The sequence below is a fragment of the Pectinophora gossypiella genome, chromosome 21, assembly GCF_024362695.1.
Source record: "Pectinophora gossypiella chromosome 21, ilPecGoss1.1, whole genome shotgun sequence".
NCBI lineage: Eukaryota > Metazoa > Arthropoda > Insecta > Lepidoptera > Gelechiidae > Pectinophora > Pectinophora gossypiella.
The window spans coordinates 5,321,232-5,342,065 of record NC_065424.1 but is presented as its reverse complement, the minus strand read 5'-3'; the positions used below and the strand labels follow the sequence as shown (position 1 = coordinate 5,342,065).

At 37.5% G+C, this 20,834-nt stretch overlaps 3 protein-coding genes across 4 annotated transcripts; all 3 read left to right on the top strand.

The window, feature by feature from the left end:
• The first annotated feature begins 1,047 nt into the window (after window positions 1-1,047).
• Window positions 1,048-12,669, top strand: LOC126376691 (uncharacterized). The gene is made up of 13 exons (XM_050024246.1): window positions 1,048-1,285; window positions 3,392-3,554; window positions 5,246-5,290; window positions 5,858-5,905; window positions 6,293-6,337; window positions 6,461-6,511; window positions 7,095-7,148; window positions 7,996-8,040; window positions 8,923-8,970; window positions 9,811-9,855; window positions 11,278-11,329; window positions 12,407-12,451; window positions 12,540-12,669. The coding sequence occupies exons 1-12, from the start codon at window positions 1,151-1,153 to the stop codon at window positions 12,423-12,425; spliced, it is 750 nt and encodes a 249-aa protein (XP_049880203.1). The 5' UTR covers window positions 1,048-1,150; the 3' UTR covers window positions 12,426-12,451; window positions 12,540-12,669.
• Window positions 12,670-13,240: 571 nt separating this feature from the next.
• Window positions 13,241-14,429, top strand: LOC126376828 (uncharacterized). Its single transcript, XM_050024378.1, has 3 exons — window positions 13,241-13,328; window positions 13,554-13,654; window positions 14,286-14,429. The coding sequence occupies exons 1-3, from the start codon at window positions 13,241-13,243 to the stop codon at window positions 14,427-14,429; spliced, it is 333 nt and encodes a 110-aa protein (XP_049880335.1).
• An 809-nt stretch (window positions 14,430-15,238) lies between these two features.
• On the top strand, window positions 15,239-19,665 carry LOC126376642 (KH domain-containing, RNA-binding, signal transduction-associated protein 2-like). 2 transcript variants are annotated; one of them, XM_050024175.1, is made up of 7 exons: window positions 15,239-15,557; window positions 16,098-16,222; window positions 16,549-16,658; window positions 17,104-17,309; window positions 17,630-17,799; window positions 18,397-18,611; window positions 19,013-19,665. In XM_050024175.1, the coding sequence occupies exons 1-7, from the start codon at window positions 15,344-15,346 to the stop codon at window positions 19,032-19,034; spliced, it is 1,062 nt and encodes a 353-aa protein (XP_049880132.1). In that variant the 5' UTR covers window positions 15,239-15,343; the 3' UTR covers window positions 19,035-19,665. The 2 variants fall into 2 exon arrangements, with proteins under 2 accessions (XP_049880132.1, XP_049880133.1); XM_050024176.1 differs by having other exon boundaries at window positions 18,397-18,628.
• The last annotated feature ends 1,169 nt before the right edge of the window (window positions 19,666-20,834 follow it).

The window sequence follows — 20,834 nt, the reverse complement described above, 5'->3', positions numbered from 1 at the left end:
GTCCTTCGTTCTGCTTCTGATAAGTTATGATTTAGAATTTTGTTTCATGTTTCCATTGTCCAAAAATATAGTTATCTTATTATACTCAAAATACAAGCAAAATACTAATCGGTTCCTCAATTAGTCCTTAAAGAAGCTTGATTGTTTTTCACAAAATTCTGTGACAGAGTGGTAAATTAAAATGCTGTCTCCGATGAAAAGGACCACTCTGTCACAATATTTTTTGGAATGTGTCTACAAAGAAAAGTATGTTACCAAGATAAAGAGAACCTCTAAATGGTCCTCTACAGACACATCTTTATATGATGTTTTAAAATATTTAATGCCGTTATAATTTTAAAGATGTTAAATCCGATAAATTGAGAAAATGTCTTTTTATTGTCGATAAAAAAGAAGAACGACCCATATATGTATTGGTATAAAAAAGAATAAATCAGATACGTAGGTATAGAATTATGTTGCTTCACTTTATTTTGATCAGAATAATAATTGGTGGAAGATGTGTTTGTGCCTTTGTGTAATAACAAGGGTCATCACTTATACCCAAAAACAAAGATAAAAGTTGTTTATGCCTGTTATCCATGAAATTAACAGGTGGAAGGCGCCCTGTATTTTTTGGGGAACGTAGCCTGAAAAGACCCTCATTGAATACATGGTTTCCGGGTTGTGCCTGGTTAAGTGCAATATACTCGGCCCCCATTATCTACATGGGACTTGAAACATATTTGCCAAAGAGTACACTATACCTACACCTCTGCCTACCCCTTCGGGGATACAGGCGTGATATTATGCTTTGTTTATTAAATTCATACAAATCCACAACTACTAGCGCGCAATAAAAACTAAAACTCGCTACCGACACGACATCGGGGTCAACAACACCGCATTCCACGAAGTCTCATCACACACGTACGCGTTGTATAGAATGGGTGGGTCCTCCCGATGTAAATTATTTGCCTTCTCGCATTCACGAAGTCCCTCCCCTCAGGTGTCCGCGGGGTATCAGAGGGTAGAGGGAGGGGAACAACGCGGCAGTTGCGAACCGACCACGGTTCCGAACGTACGTGTTATGAAACTGTATTAATTTTTTTATCGATTTTCAAAGCTAAATAATACCATCAAAATAGAACCTCCTTGGACAAACTTGAATATGCCGCCAAAAAAAGATGGCGTCGAAACAAAAGAAGGGCAGAAAAAGGCGCGAAAGAAACGAAAAGTGATAAAGAAAAAAGACGAATGCCCAAGTAGACTACGTAAAACGGATCGCGTTGTTTTGAACAGTCAAGTAAGTTATTACTTTATTTATAATAGCAACAGTTTCATACAAGTTTCATATTTTTTTAATCATTGTAAATATTTAAATCTTGAGGAGAGTGGGCAAAACTGGCCACAAGCGTTGAATTTATTAAAAGCATGCTTCTAAACTTTAATCAACGTGAGGAAGAATTTATGAACACTAAAAAAGTTGTAAAATGTAGGTAGGTATCTCCTTTTAGTTTATGTTCATAGCAAAATTTTGTTAATTAGCAGGTAGGTACTTTATTTAAAATTGCATCTTGTGGTAATAAATGTTAATAAGTACTTAGTCTTTTCAGATATTTTTTGTTCTGTTAAAAAAAACATTATTTTATTATTTAAGGCTTTATATTTTTGTGGATATCTAGACAAATGATAATGCTAAAAGCATCCACTGTATTTTAAAGCTACCAAAACATGAAAGTTGGAAAATTTTAGAAATAGCCAAAAAGCCACCTGCTTTAACCGTTGCGTTTTATAGTTAGTTGTAGGTAAGTACGTTTTGTTTTTTTATGTGGTAATCAACTAATGGATTGTAGAAGCAAAGCGAGCGAAATATTGCAAACAATATTATTTTTACCTACTGTCGACCTCCCTGGTCTAGTGATTGAGCGTTGGGCTCATGATCCCGATTCGATTCCCTGTGGGGACATATTACAAAAAATACTTTGTGGTCCCTAGTTTGGTTAGGACATTACAGGCTAATCACCTGATTGTCCGAAAGTAAGATGATCCGTGCTTCGGAAGGCACGTTAAGCCGTTGGTCCCGGTTACTTCTTACTGATGTAAGTAAGTAGTCGTTACATGAGCCATGTCAGGGGCCTTTGGCGGCTCAATAGTAACCCTAACACCAGGGTTGATGAGGTTGGTACTCCACCTCACAACCCACACGACAGAAGAAGAGACTGTAAACTTTCATTTTACTTACCTACCTTCAGGATAACATAAGAACATAACATGAACTCGATTTGGCAGTAGATATTGATGATTGAAATATTTATTTGGTAGCTGTAACTAAACAGTACATTGTTCTAATAAATAACTCTTTCGCACTAGGCTGTACACAATCTGTGGGCGTTGTCAAATTGATCTTATTTTTTTTTTTCTGGCTTCGCGTAAAATTTATTGGAATAAGGCCATTGAGCGTTTAAAAAATGTTTTCTTTTTTGTAATGGCTTAGTGCTGCTTTATGCCAATGTCAAATAATGCTATAATATACCTAACCACAGTTTAAATAATAACTCTGTAACTATGGCGTTATAATAATATTATTATTTAAGTACATAGGATTTCAAACAGTCTCCTTAGACTTAGGTACAACAAAGGTTAAGCCAGACGTTCGTAAGCCAAATTCAAATGTCTTTAGATAGATCTAATCGACTCCAAAGACAATGGGAAGACAAAGGCGTATTCAATGGATAATCTTCATGATATCTTCATACATTTAAGATACGGCCCAGGCAGACAATCGGAATTGTTAAAGCATTCAAAGTTAATTACTTAACATTAAGTTTGGCCCGGAGGAGCTCGGTGGCGCTGCGGTAAACGCGCTCGGTCTGCGATTGTTGAAGTTAAGCAACTTTCGCAAAGGCCGGTCATAAGATGGGTCACCACAAAAAAAAAGGTTTTCGTCTCGAGCTCCTCCGTGCTTCGGAAGGCACGTTAAGCCGTTGGTCCCGGCTACATTAGCAGTCATTAATAACCATCAATCCGCACTGGGCCCGCGTGATGGTTTAAGGCCCGATCTCCCTATCCATCCATAGGGAACGCCCGTGCCCCAGCAGTGGGTACATTAATGGGCTGATGATGATGAAGTTTGTCCAGATAGATATATTCCTAACAGAAACTAAACAGACAACCCAACTCTCACATGTCAACAGACAACTTGTGGTCTAAAAAAGCCACTATTGCTATTTGATTTTTTTGGTACGGCTGGCAACATTTACTTTTAAATACGCAAATGTCAAATTGCAAATAAAGTTTTCAGATAAATTGCCTCTATGCGGCCTTTTAACCCCTTTTCTTCTTTATGTCTCCTCCCCTCAAGAACTTGAATTAAAAAAAACTAATTCCAATTTATTCCTCCCCTTTCCAGGCGAGGGACATAATAGCCAAAGTATACGATTTTATGAAAAAGGAGGCGATGGATGAGTACGCGGAAAAGTTGACCAATGCTCGATGGCGAACTGCCACCGCTGCGGGGGTGTCAGAAAAAACTGTTTCGAGAATATTGAGGGACAGAAATATCAAAAAAGCTGGTTAGAGTACACGAACTTATACCTACACCCTTTATACAGGGTATTCAGACCATGACTCTGAGTTAATATCAAGTGGAATTTCCCGGCGTTTTTTTAGTTCTTTTTTAATTATTTTCTACTTGATATCAACTTAAAATCATGGTCTGAATCATCCCTCAAAGTTTCGTTACGATGTCACTAACACCCTATATATACCATGGATATATTTTTTTAACTAAGTACCTTTTTTATCACAATTTTATTCTAAGGTCTATGCACGCACACAGAGCCAGTACGAGTATTGCATACATTATATATATATACATAGCATCACGCTTGTATCTCTACAGGGGTAGGCAGAGATGTACAAGTATATAGACCCACTCCTCGCAATCTATATTCAAGTCCCATGTAATAGGGAGCGAGCCTATTGCCATTAACCAGGCACAAATTCTGAAAACCACGTGTATTGTTTACAATCTTACGCAGAGCGAAAGCGAGCTATATGTATAGGTACAGTCATGAGCAATATAATGTACCTACCCACTTTAGGACTCTGTCGCACTAACATATTTGGCATTTAGTGAGACTTACAGTTCAATTTGTCAAAAAAGTTAATGTGACATGGTACCAAAGTGTATATGTCGTGGCCAGATCGTAAAATTGATCATTTCATGATGTGGTCGACCATTTCATGAAATGGCCAACTTAAGTTGACCATATCGTTGAAACGTCAACGTTTAATGATATGTCAATCAACGTTTGGCCATATCGTTAATGTAGGCGGTGTCCATGCTATGTGGTGTAATAAAAATGCGAATAGACGATTAATTTCTTGGGTTCAAAATTATGTACCTATTCGATATGGAAAATTGAACAATAACATTGATTCATCGATTATAATATCAATTAAGTTTTAAATATAATCGACACCAGCGCCACTATCGGTGGACAATGTTACTAATTTTACGATATGATTGCCAACGTTTGGCCATATCATGAAGTAATCATGCATTTAGTTGCTCATATCGTTAAACGATTTGTGTTCATTGATCTGGCCAAACTACATCATGATGTGGCCAACGAATGATATTCTATTTCCATGAAATGATCAATTCTATGATCTGGCCACGACATATACATATTAATGCTCGTGACCGTACGTAGGTATAGAAATCTAACCAACATGCTTTAAAATTAAGCATATTACGTCGTGTCAATAAAGATATCCAATTCAAAACAATGTCTAGCACGAAAACTTGCGTAGTACTTATGTTGTATTGAGTTCGACTTAGAAAAGAGAATTTGGACAACACCTCGATGTAAAAGTTCTTTGTTCTAGATGGATTGGTTGTAAGGTTGTACTAGAATCCAAAATCTTTATTTCTTTTTGGCCATACTTCTAACTCAGTAATACACTTTTATACAGGAGAATGAATTATAATCACTGAGGTCCTGAGGTTCACCGACTGGCTTCTCAAACGTGGAGCGCTAGTTCGCCTTCGAACCCTGGAACCGAACTTGCACTAATGAGTTATTAATTAATCGTAAATGCAGTTACAGATGACTATACGGCTCACCGTCTATCACGTTAGTCTGACAGAAAGCTCGGCGGGGTGTGGGTATTGCATCTTGCAATGATGTACCTCTGACTTTCCCCTTGGGATACAGTCGTCAACTTTTGTTATATTGTTTACGAATAATAATTACAGGTTCGGCAGCAGGCAGCATAGCAGCTGTGGCAGGTGGAAAACTAAGTAAGTTTTCGTTCCTACTTTATAATAATTATTATGTCTTGTTCTTTTAATCATCTTATGCTGAGATATAGGACTCGAACGACAGGGGGGTTAAAATGGCCACATCGAAGCAATACATTAGTTTGCATTGCGCACTCACTTTTAAATGCGCAAATGTCAAATTGCAATATTGCTTTCTTAGGTGAATTGCTTCGATGTGGCCATTTTAACCCCCCTGATTTCCGCTCGTCGCGATCTTAATAAAAATAATAATAATTACTAATACAAATATACTTCATTGCACCAAAATAAAAATAAATAATTACAAAAAACTTAACTACTTATTAATCTCCCTCGCTTAATCTTAATCTTAACGCTTAATCTCCCTCATAAAGTTAAGGGTCTTCTTCTTATCGTGTGGGTTGTGAGGTGGAATACCAACTTATTATTGATTTATTTTCTATTATTAAGTTAAGGGTTAAAAATTGCATAATCAAATCAAATATACTTTATTGCACACAATCGAAACATACAAACATTTAGCAACAGTACAAATAGGCGGCCTTATTGCTATAATATGTGTTATAGATGCTGTTGCTGATGTCGGTGCAGCTTTCGGCGATGTATTATCTGGAAGTAAGTATTGGCTACTGTGATCGACAGTAACTGGGTGAGAGCCTTCAGCGCTCCCCATTTGTCCGGCCAAGTAGTTAATGCCATCTGCGGCAAATCTACAATAAATCACGTCAAAAAACAGTGATCGACAGTAGCGCCGCCTAGCGTTCGTAACTATTTCGGACGTTTCAAATATTGAGCTGGGATGTTAAAAATGCTAAATTGAAACAATTTATCTAAAAAAGCAATATATGATGTCAAATGGCAATATTACCTAATGAGATTAATTGCTCCAATGTGGCCTTTTAACCCCCCAGCAACCAATGTCCTAAATTTGATTACCATAGTGACATATCAGTCAATATTAGGCCGATCGATTATGTTCTAACAAAATATTTATTTTTACAGACTTTACTGGGGCCGGTCATAATGTAGCCGGCGCTCTGGGAAGTGGTACGTTATAAATAGATTGAGCTCTTAACTTAATTTGTAGAAGAAATAAAAATAAAAAAGATATATACCCAAATGTCCTTAATATGTCTCAAGAAAGTCATTTTAGTTTTTTTTTGTTTTCAGTTGTCGCGGGCGATACCGCTGGGTTGGCTATTGCTGCTAGTGGAATTGCTAGTGAGTATCTAACTATATTGATTTGGGCTAAAACGGCCACTTTGAAGCAATTCATCTAAAAATAAAGCGATGTTGCTATTTGACATTTGCGCTTACCTTACACATACTTTCTGCGCTTTCTAAGAGTCAAATTGGATTAGAAGTTAGAATTTCTAAGTGTCATATTGCTTTTTAGATGTATTGCTTCAATGCGGCCGGCCTGATTCATTTATTGGCCTGTTCCATGTACCTTATTATTATATTTATTTACATAGTGGTGTTATCCATGTTACCCGGTCTTCGCCTAATTAAAGTGAATCCGTCCATTGGTCGAACTGATAATCCGGAGGTCCTGGATTCGAATCCCTGTTGGGACATATCATAAAAATCACTTTGTGATCCCTAGCTTGGTTAGGTTAGCAGCAGATCACCCGATTGTCTGAAAGTAAGATAGTAAGATGATCCGTGCGTAGGAATGCATGTTAAACCGTTGGTCCCGGTTACTTACTGATTGATATAAGTACGTATTCGTTACATGTGCCATGTCAAGGGCCTTTGGCGGCTCTATGGTCTTAGAATAAAAATAAATATTATAATTTTACAGACGCAACTGGACAAATCGTGGGAGCTAAACTACATACCGCTAATCAACTTGCTTGTAAGTACAATAGCCAAGACATCGACCTTTATAATATACGTAAATCAGCATAAAGTAGGTATCCACAGTCACGAACAATATCATGTAGGTAGGTCAGTTTAGAACCCTGTCGCATTAACATATTTGGCATTTAGTAACACTTTACAGTTTAATTTCTCGAAAAAGTTAATGAAACATGGTAGTGTACACACATTAATACTCGTTCACGCTACGTCACTCAAAAAGCTAAACCTTTTTGAACAGGTCCAGTTAATAAAAAAATACTAGACCAACGTGATACCTAAAATCAATCACGAAACCGTTATCATACCGGTATAAAATTACGGTACCAATTTTTCAGAACAATAGGAAATCGGAACCATACTTTCATAACGGTATCGTAACCGTGTACCTCACCTGCTTTCAAGCCCTGACTAAAAGACTTGTTAGATAACTAAGATTAGTGATATTTTTTGAATCTGAAAATTAGACTTGGCCATACAAAACACCGATCAAGAGGGAAAGGTACTTACTTACATGTTTACTATTGAATTAAGTTTGGTTTGATTTGCCTTTTGGCTCCGGGAAGGTCAGAAGTGCTCTGGATACTGCACTTACAGATTAAGTTAATCTTATAATAAATAAACAGCACAAATTGAATCATTACAGACTTTTTACGTTTGTAGTTTCTTGTACAGAAACGCGCGATGGCGGCAGTCAAATTATTTTAAGTTTTTTCGTGGCTTGGAGTGGTGGGCTTTTGGCGCGAACCAAAGGAGTTTTTGGAAGGGATTCATGGTCGATGCCCTAACAATACGTAAAAGGAAAAAATAATAATAATGAAACGATGATATTTAAATTATTTCAGCTACCGTTGGAAAAGCAGCCGGGCAAGTTGTTGCTGGAAAAGTTGGTAAGTATGCACAAACGTATTTTATTTTTATTACCGTTTTACCCTAAGTCGAATTTCGTATCGGTGCTTCTTGTCACAACGACGGCATGTAACGATACTGTACAGTCATGAGCAATATCATGTACCCACTTTAGAACTCTGTCGCACTATCATATTTGACATTTAATGAGAGTTACGTTACGGTTTAGTTTGTCAAAAAGTTAATGTGACATGGTTTCAAAGTGTATACATATTAATACTCTTGACCGTACATCCGATATTTCACTTCATTTGAGGGTACGAACTTATACTATCTACATAACTTTATGTAAGTAAGTAAGTATACATATTTACGACGCGGTTCGGTCACTTTTTTAGAAAAACTCCTTAGCGAATGTGAGTCTATTTGTTTATAAGGATGTCAATGTGTTTCATATTTATATTCAAATTAAAAAAATATCTTTATTCAGAAACATAGTTACACTTTGAGCTTTTTGGCGGGAACGGGAACAGGACAGTTGCTTTCGTCATTGAATAATCTAAATAATTATACGAAGTGGTGTTTTGTGGTTAATGATCGCATTAAGTTAGTCGGAAAACATTCGCGATAGTGTTATTATATCGGAATATTCAATAAATAAAGTGTATCTATCTATTTTCGCTTCGTGCCAACAAGCTGCTTCATAACTCGAAAGTTTATGCGGACTTTTGAGCTAATTCGTTTGGGGTTCGGAGTAGGAGTCTGCTCAACGTCATTACCTTTCATCATTTCATTAATCATCAAGAAAAAAAATACGTCAGACATGGCTGTATGGGCATCCGGCATAGTTCCCTTTGCCTTACCCTTCGGGGAAAACCAAAAAAAAAAAATTTATACGTAACGAATTTTTAATTTATTTGCAGGACTCGTTAAAAACATCGGCGCTGGCGTAGGAGAATTGGCTTCAGGCAGTAAGTATTTTTTCAATCAAATCAAATATCGTGATTTCCTGTCTTACCAGTCTTATATGTATGTTCCAATAGATGTGTATACAGAGTGTTAGTGAAAATTAATGTCTTTCCGTTCCATACTTTTGCGACGGAACTATCCACTTGATATCAACTCAAAATCATGGCATGAATCATCCCTCAAAGTTTTCGTTACGATGTCACTAACACCCTGTATATATCCTAGTTGGACAGTAGTAATCAGAATTTCATAATTTATCTTTGACCTAGGAAACCCAATTCTAGTAGTTCTTAATTGTGCTGGAAAAGCAGCTTTAGACATCACTTGGTTGAACTTTGTCTCTATGCCCCGTCTTTTTTAAGTGCCTATTAGTTTTGTCTGACAGAGGGCAGCAGTAACTGTCAGTACTATTCAGAGGCGGAGGACAGGAGTCCTAGTACGGCTTTGAAATAGACTACTCTGGGCGCCGTCCCTTTCGCGTCAAAGTACTGCGAGGCGGAAGGCAAGAGGAAAACCACTGCCCTATTTTTCCTTAAAAAGTAGCATGGAGAATAATACACCGACAATTAGTGTGGCTTTTAAATTAGTGATGGTTAGTTTTAATACTGACATAGAATATGGAATAATACTACATACCTATAGAACGGCAACTCTCCGCTCCCCACCAGCGTCTGAGCTAGGTTTACAGCACCCCCCCTCGAACATAGTTTAAACTTGAATCGTATGGTGTCAGACGTCACACACACAGAATAACGTCAATGTGTAGTGTCTGTGTAAAACAAGGTTGTTTGTATGAAGTGTCCGGGGTGCTAACAAATTACTAAAATATGTTTCATCGACAGATGTCTCTGGAGCGTTGGACAGTTTGGGAAACGCAGCCGGGTCAAGTACGTATACTTATTGCAAATATCCAGTCTTCTTCTTATCGTGTGGGCTGTGAGGTGGAATACCAGCCTCATCAACCCTGGTGTCGGGGTTATGATTGAGCCGCCAAAGGCCCCTGACATAGCTCATGTAACGATTACTCACTTACATCAGTAAATAGGACCCGAGACCAAAGGCTTAACGTGTCTTCCGAAGCACGGATCATCTTACATCATATTATCATCGGACAATCAGGTGATCAGCCTGTAATGTCCTAACCAAACTAGGGAACACAAAGTGATTTTTGTGATATCTTCCCACCGGGATTCGAACCCGGGGCCTCCGGATCGTGAGTCCAACGCTTGACCACTGGACCGCAGAGGCCGTTAATATCCAGTTACAACTTACGTATGTCGGTTACTTGCCTAAGTTCTAACTGGGTCATTGCATAAGACAAAAGATTCTGAGATATTCTTTGCATTGAGGTGACGCAACTGCAGTAGCGGCCCTAGTAAAATACCTATTTAGGTGGTGCGAATCCTCACAGTGGTACCCCTCAAAACACAATTTCGATTAGTTTACGGCCACCGAAATATACCTAATGAAATCTTTTGAAAATGTCTTTTACGGTCACCCATTATGTATGAGTTTTATGTGGCTAAGAGGTCTAATTCACAGGGCAGGCGTGCCCAATCCAGTTACTCCCCTGTAGATACGAGGCTAACAGCCAGGGTGGTTCCGTCTTGGTTGATTTTGGCGCCGCTCGCACCGTCTTGGGCCGCCAGTGTGCAAATGATATTGACTTCCGGTTCCGGCTCTAAAATCAAACCACCTACATCCTGAATAAGATAATAAAGCGTCATCTATTGTATGTGGGCGAAACTAGCTGGTCAATTAGTTGGGTCCGCCACAGTATCATAAAAGCAACGTCGCGCACCTATACAAGCCGCACGACCTGCATTTTGCTGCAAAATGCGGTGACTTCGGCGCATGCGGCTCCTGCGGCGCGTCTAGAAACGCGTTCACCTAAACACGACGATAAATAATCTATTTATTGTCATCATCACCAGCCCATTAACGTCCCCACTACTGGGGCACGGCACGGGCCTTCCCTATGGATGGATAGGGAGATCGGGCCATAAACCACCACGCGGGCCCAGTGCGGATTGGTGGTTATTAACGACTGCTAATGCAGCCGAGACCAACGGCTTAACGTGCCTTCCGAAGCACGGAGGAGCTCGAGATGAAAACTTTTGTTTTTTGGCCTTTCGCAGACCGAGCGCGTTTACCGCTGCGCCACCGAGCTCCTCCATTGTATTAAGATATTTACTATACCTACTTATCATGTGGAAGAAGTGAAAGTGGAGTGTCAAGATCGTAGTATCTACGTGGAGTTAGGTAATTATGTATAATACTTATATTTAAGTATTTTTATATTTTTTCAGTGATTGCTGGAGACACAGCTGCCATAAATACATTAGCGAGCGGTAGTCTCGGGTATGTAACCTAAGCCAACATGCGATGCGATCGAATAAATTTAGTAAGTAGTAAGTAGGTATGCCTAGGTGAAATAATATCTAGTCGCTTTGAAATATAGTCTTTAATGTACTGTCATATCCAATAACGTGCTAATCCCGCTTCGGGAACGTTCCCGGCAGTAAAAGGAACAAAACTTATGTAAAAAGAGCTTTATTACGTAACCATTAGGCAGATAAGACCAGAGTACAAGAAAGAACAATTTGAAAAGAAAAGCAGCCAGTGTCCTTACTCATCATCATCACCAGCCCATTAACGTCCCCACTGCTGGGGCACGGGCCTTCCCTATGGATGGATAGGGAGATCGGGCGTTAAACCACCACGCGGGCCCAGTGCGGATTGATGGTTATTAACGACTGCTAATGCAGCCGGGACCAACAGCTTAACGTGCCTTCCGAAGCACGGAGGAGCTCGAGATGAAAACTTTTTTTTGTGGTCACCCATCCTATGACCGGCCTTTGCGAAAGTTGCTTAACTTCAACAATCGCAGACCGAGCGCGTTAACCGCTGCGCCACCGAGCTCCTTACTATTAAAGAGTTATTACAAAATGAACATTCTCACTTTGGAAACATTCCCGGGAACGGGACATCACTGGCCATATTTCTACCTGGACAATCTGAGAGCGATCCAACAATGCTTTTCTTACCTACCTTCATATTGGCCCCGATTGCTACAGACACCTCCTAATTTTATTTTAAGTTATACTCGTCATTTTCTTGTCAGCCGAAAAGGAAAAGGACGGATGAATGACAACTGTTAATTTTAAAATGCATGAATAACCCGGGCACGTAAAAGAGGGATGCCTCTTTTATGCAATAAATCCCTGGTATGCAACCCGTTTGCCGCAACGCTATGATGGCCGTTTTGACATTTGTCCCGCTCATCAATACAGGAGTAATAGCTGTACTTTATTTAAATTTCGTGTTAATTTAAAATGTTGTTCACGGAGCAAATTTCTAAACGGCCGACATTGTGGTTGCTTATATTGGCTATTGGCCGTATTACACTCGTATTACAATACATTTTTTTCTTTTCAGAGCGTTCTTTGACCGATAACTTACTACAGTAAGTTTTGACCACAGGTACGTATCTACTTTTTTATTATCATTATTTTATTGTGAATAGCAAAAAAATACAATTAATAATTAATTTTCCTAATGTTTTTTACAGATGTCGCTGCTGACACGTAACTGCAGAACAACTTGTATGAAAATAAAACGAAAAATATTTTCTAGTTTTATGTTTTACTTTCAGTTTTCATTTTGTAAATAAACGTTATTTTCCTAATTTTATTATTTTATATCCTGTCTATTTTGTCTCGATGTTTATCCTACCATTTTTCATTTTTTGTCCAATGGCAACCCTTTCCCTTTCGCGCCAATTTTCAAAGTTATAAAACAGACGCTTGGTATTTGGCGCCGAAACGCTGTAGTAGACGTAACAAAAAGAATCAATAGTTTCGTAACAACCGTCGGTGTCTTAACCAACCAGTTTCCGCAATAAAAATAAGCTAAACTTACAGGTGCATGACCACCGAGATAATCATTAGGAAATTAAAGTAATAATTATCTTGTAACGTTTCTGAAACAGTTCTTTGATACTAATAATAGTTATACGAAAATGAAAATTGTAACCAACTTAATAAAAGATTCACACGATGATTGGCTTGTGAAAACGGTTAGAATTTTATTTAGTCCCCCAAACGACAACGCTCTGGGTTGAGTTTCGCGTCCACTAGAGTTTGATATTTTATTTTTCTTCTCTTCATTTGTGCGCCCAAATTGTGAGCACCATCAAAGGCAAATCTACATTTTATCACTACTTATAAATAGCCTCTGTACACTTATTCATAGTAATTATTTGCCTTTCAGATGACGTCGCTAAATGATACGAATCCGATAGTTGACAGAATCATGGATGATGATTTCGTTGAAACCTTAATATTCGCTAATAGTGACGGTAACAAACACAATGCATTGAATATATTGTACTTATCTTACATAAGAGTAATATTCAATGTTCATTTTAGTTTCTGGATACTTGAGAAGAATTACATATTTTGTATTACTTACTGCAAACAGATATCTTGTGGCAACTATAAGGATAGTTAACATAATTTAAATAGCTTACGAAATAATATAGAGGTAGAATAAAGCACAATGCTATTCTGTTATTCTCCCTCAGGCATGCCATTATTTACAAATACTACTTTAGTTCAAGCGACGCTACTTGGAACAAAAATGAATCACCTCGGGAGTATCGTTCGAACATGTATTAAGGAATTGGCAAGTACTATTATTATTTTATATGGCTGTTGCTTGCGACTTCATCCGCTTGCATTTCATTATGGTGGCAAGACAGAACATAGTTTTCCACCGAAGTATCAAAGCTACAAAATAGGTCTACAGACAAATACCTATGTATATAGAAGTCATAAGCACAGGACTACCTACAACCTTTCAATTGATACCCATGGACACTAGCACACATAAAATACCATCATAGAGTCTAAATGCGGAAATCTGAGCTCACTAACTCATGGACTCTAAGCCGAAAGAAAAATACGTAGGTACCTACTATACCATTAAGCCGTTGGCCCCGACGCGGCCCGGCTACTATTTACCAATGTAAGTAAGAAGTCGTTACATGAGCCATGTCAGGGGCCTTTGGTGGCTCAATAATAACCCAGACACCAGATTTGATGGGGTTGGTAATCCACCTCACAACCCACACGATAGAAGAAGACTTTACCATTTCACGTCTTTCTTCAGAACACACATGTAGATGTACTAAGCAGAATAAGATAAGTACTGTAACCCAGTTGACAATTTTCAGCTCTCTTAACGCCCCAAACACATTTCGATATCCATCTCAATAAACACTTTCATAATATAGTCACCTTATTTCTTTTTTCAGGATGTATTTGACGAAGCCTTGATAGTACGCGTGAGTACAAAAAAGGTTGATATTTTAATGGCACCGCACCAAGAATTCAATATTGTAATCGGACTACGTAAAAACATGCAAGTCAAGAATCCAAAGAATACTGGTCAAAAGTAACCCAAAAAATTCACTGCGCTGCGCCAGGCGCCATAATGATACGTTACAATAAAATACAATTTTCATGTATAATAAGACCAATACTCTGTTATAGATATTTTTATGTATACTACCTAATGTTATATAATTTAATATTAAATGGAGTTATATTTATCTCATTATCTTTTGATGGGAACAGCCTCCGTGGTCTAGTGGTTAGAGCGTTAGGCTCACGATCTGGAGGTCTGGGTTCGATTCCCGATGGGGACATTGTCGAAATCACTTTGTGAGACTGTCCTTTGTTTGGTAAGGACTTTTCAGGCTTGAATCACCTGATTGTCCGAAAAAGTAAGATGATTCCGTGCTTCGGAGGGCACGTTAAGCCGTTGGTCCCGGCTATTAGCCGTAAAAACACCTCCACCAATCCGCATTGGAGCAGCGTGGTGGAGTATGCTCCATACCCCCTCCGGTTGATTGAGGGGAGGCCTGTGCCCAGCAGTGGGACGTATATAGGCTGTTGATGATGATCTTTTGATGATTTCACTGTTGTTCTTATAATATTTCATATAATTTATATATTATTTATTTACATCTCACTTATCCGCTCCACGGAGGTCCGTGTTGCTCTATGATCTGCTGCAACAAAAAATATGAAATTAAACTAACAACGTCAGAATATCTACTCCAAACTCCAGACATTCGTTTAGAACAAGATTTAGAATTAATCAATGGTAGCTGTTTATTTCTTTAAAGTGAAAACACTGTTATATTTTCTACCGGATGTACGTACCATAGACATTTTTTTTTAATTCAAGCTTAGGAATACAGTGACAGACATCTGACGTTTATGACGCTGCGAGGTGCTTGTTACCGAGTTAAGAATAAAGGTGTTTTAGGTTTTTATTGTAATTTATATAGTTGTGGGATTAGTGAAAATGGCTGACAATTATGAAAGTAATGGCTACAACAGCAGTGACTTCAAACGGAACTCTAACCAGAACTTCCAGGGTAATGATTCGGGAATGGGCCAAGGCGGCGAAGAATCGAAATTGAACGATAAAGCCGACGAATACATGAGAGATCTTTTGGCCGAGAAAATTAAACTCAACAATGCTAAATTCCCGATCTCTTGCAAACTCATTGATCAAGGTAAATTAAACTTTGTTCGTAACGTAACGTGATTATATTCATAAGCATCATATTTTCACACATGCAAAATCATGGTGTAATTTTTTGTGGGTTACTGACCCGCGCGGTGCACGAGTAAATTTATAGTTTTTAGACACCGGTAAAAGTACCACGTACATTTCTTTTGTTATTTAAGTTTTGTTTTCTCCTGTGTTATCAAAGATTTTCACTACGCATAGGAGTTAATTTATAACCTGTTATCTTAAGAAATTACATATTGATTAAATACATGCTTTATTTGCTATCACTACTTTAGATGGGCAATTTACCCGGAATATTAGGTACCTATATTCCCATTGAAACCGATTTATTTGCCCATCCATAATACAATGATGTATAATTTACCCGATTTTTATTAATTGAGATTGTTTTTCCAAAATACTGGCTAGATTTCCCATCTATAATCACAACATACTTCATAATCATCAAAAACATTATGTGATAGGAATTTCATTACAAACTTAATCTTTGTATTGTATAGTACTATTTATACAATTTCAGAGGTTTCCAAAGTACAAACCACGGGAAAAATTCCCGCAAAGGACTCGAAATACATGGATGTGTTCCGTGAGAAACCAGCTAGGGTGGCTGTCAAAGTGCTTGTACCAGTAAAGGAATTTCCCAAGGTAAGAGTTATTTTTTTAACCACATACTACAGTATCTATAGAACCTAACAGAACCTCTTATCAACTTTATTATTTTATACAAATCGTAAAATTCCGCTGCAGGTTGTATTTACTTGTACAAGATTGCATTATTTTGTATTCACTTTACCTACTAATTCTGTTAGTGAATGCTGCTGTGTGTTTTTGCGACAAATAAAGATTAGCAAACTAAAATATTTTTTTGTTTTTTCGAGTCTAGTCTAGAGTATTACGGTATTTTCCAAAAAACATGTTGTTATATTCATATTATTAAAATAAACTTAAGTACCTATGAATTTATTTTTTAGTTTAACTTTATTGGACAACTGCTGGGGCCTAAGGGCAACACCATGAAACGTCTGCAAGAAGAGACCATGTGTAAGATGGCTGTGCTTGGACGGGGATCCATGAGGGACAGGTATGTTACTTTATTAACTACTCTAATATTGATGTAATATACTTTCAGACACACACACATCCACAATGTCTATACAAATATACTTTATTGCACTAAAATAAGAAAACGGTTACAGTAAAACCTTGATACCTATCGGGACAGGTTACCATACAATCTATTGTGTCCATTTCAGAACTTTGATGTATCGATGTCTCAAAATATGCCTGGTAAAGTGTGGTGTATTCTCTTCTGATTTGTGGTTCTATCCATCCTCATAGGTATCAAGGTTACTGTAACTGGCTAACGGGTTACCAGTCCACCACCCATAAAGTAATCCTATTCACAACATGATCAGCAACTGAAACATTCTGTTAAATCTTCAATGGCGAACCATCAACCGTATCTTTTCAGGGAGTATTTTAATAATCTTACTGGTTTCCTTATACTGATGAATTAAAAATTTCAGACAAAAGGAAGAAGAGCTAAGGAACTCCCTTGACCCTAAATACGCTCATCTGTCTGACGAGCTCCACGTGGAGATATCAGCCATGGCCCCGCCAGCAGAGGCTCATGCCAGGATTGCACACGCGCTTGCTGAAGTCAAGAAGTATCTGATACCCGATACAGACGGCATGCTCCGACAAACACAAATGCGGGATCTTATGGAGAGACGTGAGTAATTTTACTTAATATTTATTATTCTACACATTTTAATTAAAATGTAACAAAAGGTGGAATTATCTCTAGAAGAGATCTCTTCCAGCCAATCATGCATAGTGTAATATTTTAAGTTTGACCTCTTAAAAGGAGTTTAGTTGTCTAGCTATAAATGATTATCCTATTTTACACTATTGAGGTGGGAAGCAACCTTTACAGGAAATAATGGAATATATCCAAATCTATGCAAATTACAGTTCTAACGTTTATTTTCTACGACCTTTTAGTCACAATTGCTTTAACTTTGTATTTATAAACATAATGTTTCTCTACAGCGCCACGTCTAGGCCCGCCCGGCAGGCCGCAGCGCATGCCACCGCCGCCAATGCCTATGGGGCGCCAGATGCCACCGAAGCCCAAGGTGGCCAGCATACTGGACCGAGCTCGCACCGCCATGGAGCCATCTTATTCTTACGATGATCCCTACGCTGCTGAGCCGAGTAGCGTAAGTAACACTTACACATTACACACTTTTTTTTTCAGAGATTTTATTCAGGTGGCTTGATAACGCAGTTGAGTTGGCTACTAGCTCTAACGTTCCCTTTTTTTGGCGTGTCTTAATGTAAATTGGCCGCTTATAGCATTAAGTACTTGGGAGGATCCAACAATGGAACAGTATTTCAGTGGCGATACTACTGGTTAATTGAGGGATAAGAATTGTTTCAGTTGTGTATTTTTTACATCTAGGACACTAGGTTCTTGATTGATTTAACCGATTTCGGTGGTAAAGCTGGTAAATCAATCCTGGATTTGAATTCCCATCAACCTAAGCGATAAAGGTTTATTAGCAGAATCTCAAAATCTCCATAAATATAAGTGCTCTCTGAAGGAAAATGCGCCACAGAGCCCGCTACATAACCATGTGAACAAGAGAATCAGAATAAGAATCTTTATTTGCTTTCAACACGGTGTACAAGTCGGAATAAATAATACAGGGCCATGACGTGTTTGTCTAAACAATTTAGCATACAAAATATAAAAAAAATACGATATCACAGAAAAAGACCCAAGTAGTCAAAATAACATAAAAATGAAAATCCAGGGCTACTCATCCCGTGCGCCCCCGCGCGCTGCGGCAGAATCGGACTACTTCTACGAGCGCAACGACCGTTACTACGATGAAGAGCCGTACTACAAGGAGGCCCCACCTGCTAGGGAGTTCAAGCCTTCCGCCCGTGACGTCGGCACTCGTCGCTCGGGGCCTGTGCAACGTTCCCAGCAACACTTCGCCAGGCCGGGGCCCTACGGCCGTCCCAAGTAGCGTCCGCTATTAAGTTGGTATACTTTAGTGCATGCGACAGGTTGTTCCACGGTGACGGCGGTTTGTCAACCACTAACTTAAAAAAAAAGCTTTTAATCCCATGCTTGTTTAACGCATGTCATTTCAATCATTATTGCATGCTGTTAACATTTATTTCTAAATTACCTATATTTTTTTTTTTTATTAATAACTGCCAAATTTTACATGTTTTATTTATGCATGACTAATATGTTTTTGTCATATTGAATGTGTTTTTAAAAGCATAACTTTAATCCTAACTTTGGTTGCTCTCAATTATTTTTTTTTAATTTACTGAACTTATACGTTTTTTTAATCTAAAGTTGTACTATTACAGACTAGATATAAAGTTAACGTTATAATTTTCTGCTAATTACAGGACTTCAAGCAAAAGAAACTGACCTTAAGGTGAGTAATAACAATAAACATTGTTCTGGATCTAATTTTAAACGAAAATTAAAAAAAATATGGACGGAATCGGAAAAAGAATCACCCACCAGCAATAAAAATGAAGACAACATAAAAAACTACAGCAAAAGTCGTGAAGAAACTAATCGATAAAATTAACATTCAATGAAAGAAAACTATAAGTAGAGCAATGTTAAATTAATGTGCAAGTATTCAAAAGAAAAACAGCACCACAATTCAAATGTGTAAATGCGTTAAATTCACTTTGTCGAGTAGTAAAACAATATTGCTTTTAAATAATAGTACATGATTAGATTTAGAGAACAAAACAATTTATTTGTTAATTTAAAAACCTTATCGTAAGTGATTTGTTTAAGTAAGCTTAGAAACGTCTTCAACATCTTTTCAATTTGCTTGTAAAATTTTAATAAATTCCATTGACTTTGAAGAAGCTTAGGACATAAAATAATGACGAAACAAAAATATGTATACCTTCAAATGAACTAAATATACAAGTCTAATAACTCATTTTTGATGTTAGTTAGGTGTTGAAACACGTTGAATATTTTAATTATGTAACTATTACATTTCTGTATGCCTACAAATAAAATGACTCAAAAATAATTGATTTTTAATTTGACGACTCAATGGAGTCTCTAATTTGACAACCCAAAATTATACCGAAAAGTCGTCTTGTTGGTTGGTCGTCTGACACTTGTAACCAAGTGGTCTATTCAGGAAAACATTTAAATAATGGAAATAAAAAATAAAAAAAAGGCAGTTTATCAAGAGCAGTCCAACCACAAACACGCAATGTGAAAATATCAACTTTAAATCCAAAATGTGCTTCAAGTAAAGAAACATAAGAGTCACAGTTTGCAGGAGCCACTTCCATAGTAATTTTGTTTTGCTTGTGACCTTCCAAGTCTCAGTTGAATGAATAACCGAAGCTGACTTGTTAACACATAGTATTGGTTTGAAAAGTATGTAAAATAAAGAAATTATTTACTTCAAAACTTCAACTAGAAAAATTAATTACTTGCATGAAATACTGTGATCAATTCATAAAAGGTAATTAAGTATGTAATATAATTATTCCAAAAGTTACAAAAATAATATTTCGGTGAACCGTAGGAGCTACGAGAGAAGAGACAATTAAACTTGGTACCGATATTATTCTCTCAATTAAAAAAATATATGTTTAAAATATAAGTACTTAAAACGTTAAAAGTTTGGTGAAGTAAAATGTTCGTAGATCGTTGACATTACAATACAACTACATGCAACAGCGCCTAAACCCTTGGAAATATCTTCATAGAGGTGAGTAATGCAATTTTCCTAAATTACCAGCAATCTTCTAGTCGCCATCTGCAGCACAGACCTCCACGGACCGGAGGGTCGCCATTCATGCCCTTTACCCGTTAAAACGTAGCATGATTAGTGACATATCTCGTCTCTTTCGTACTAAGCTGTATACCGTTAGTGCGAAAAAGATATATCTGTCGTCTCGTTCGCGCTAGGCGATGTATTATATTTCTATCCTGTTATCTTTCTAATCATGTTACGTTATAAGGGGTTTATGATTATGTATGTATCTCTGCGAAAATTTACTTATAAAGGATTGCAAAACATAAAATGGAGGTGACGGGTTATCCAAGGTATTTATGGACCAAAGGTGTAAAAATCTAGAAATAAAAAATATACAAACATGTAAAACTTGTTTTATTTCAGAAAAATGTAGCCAACAGTTAAAATCGAATAAAACCATAATCGATTTTTGAAAATAAAACATA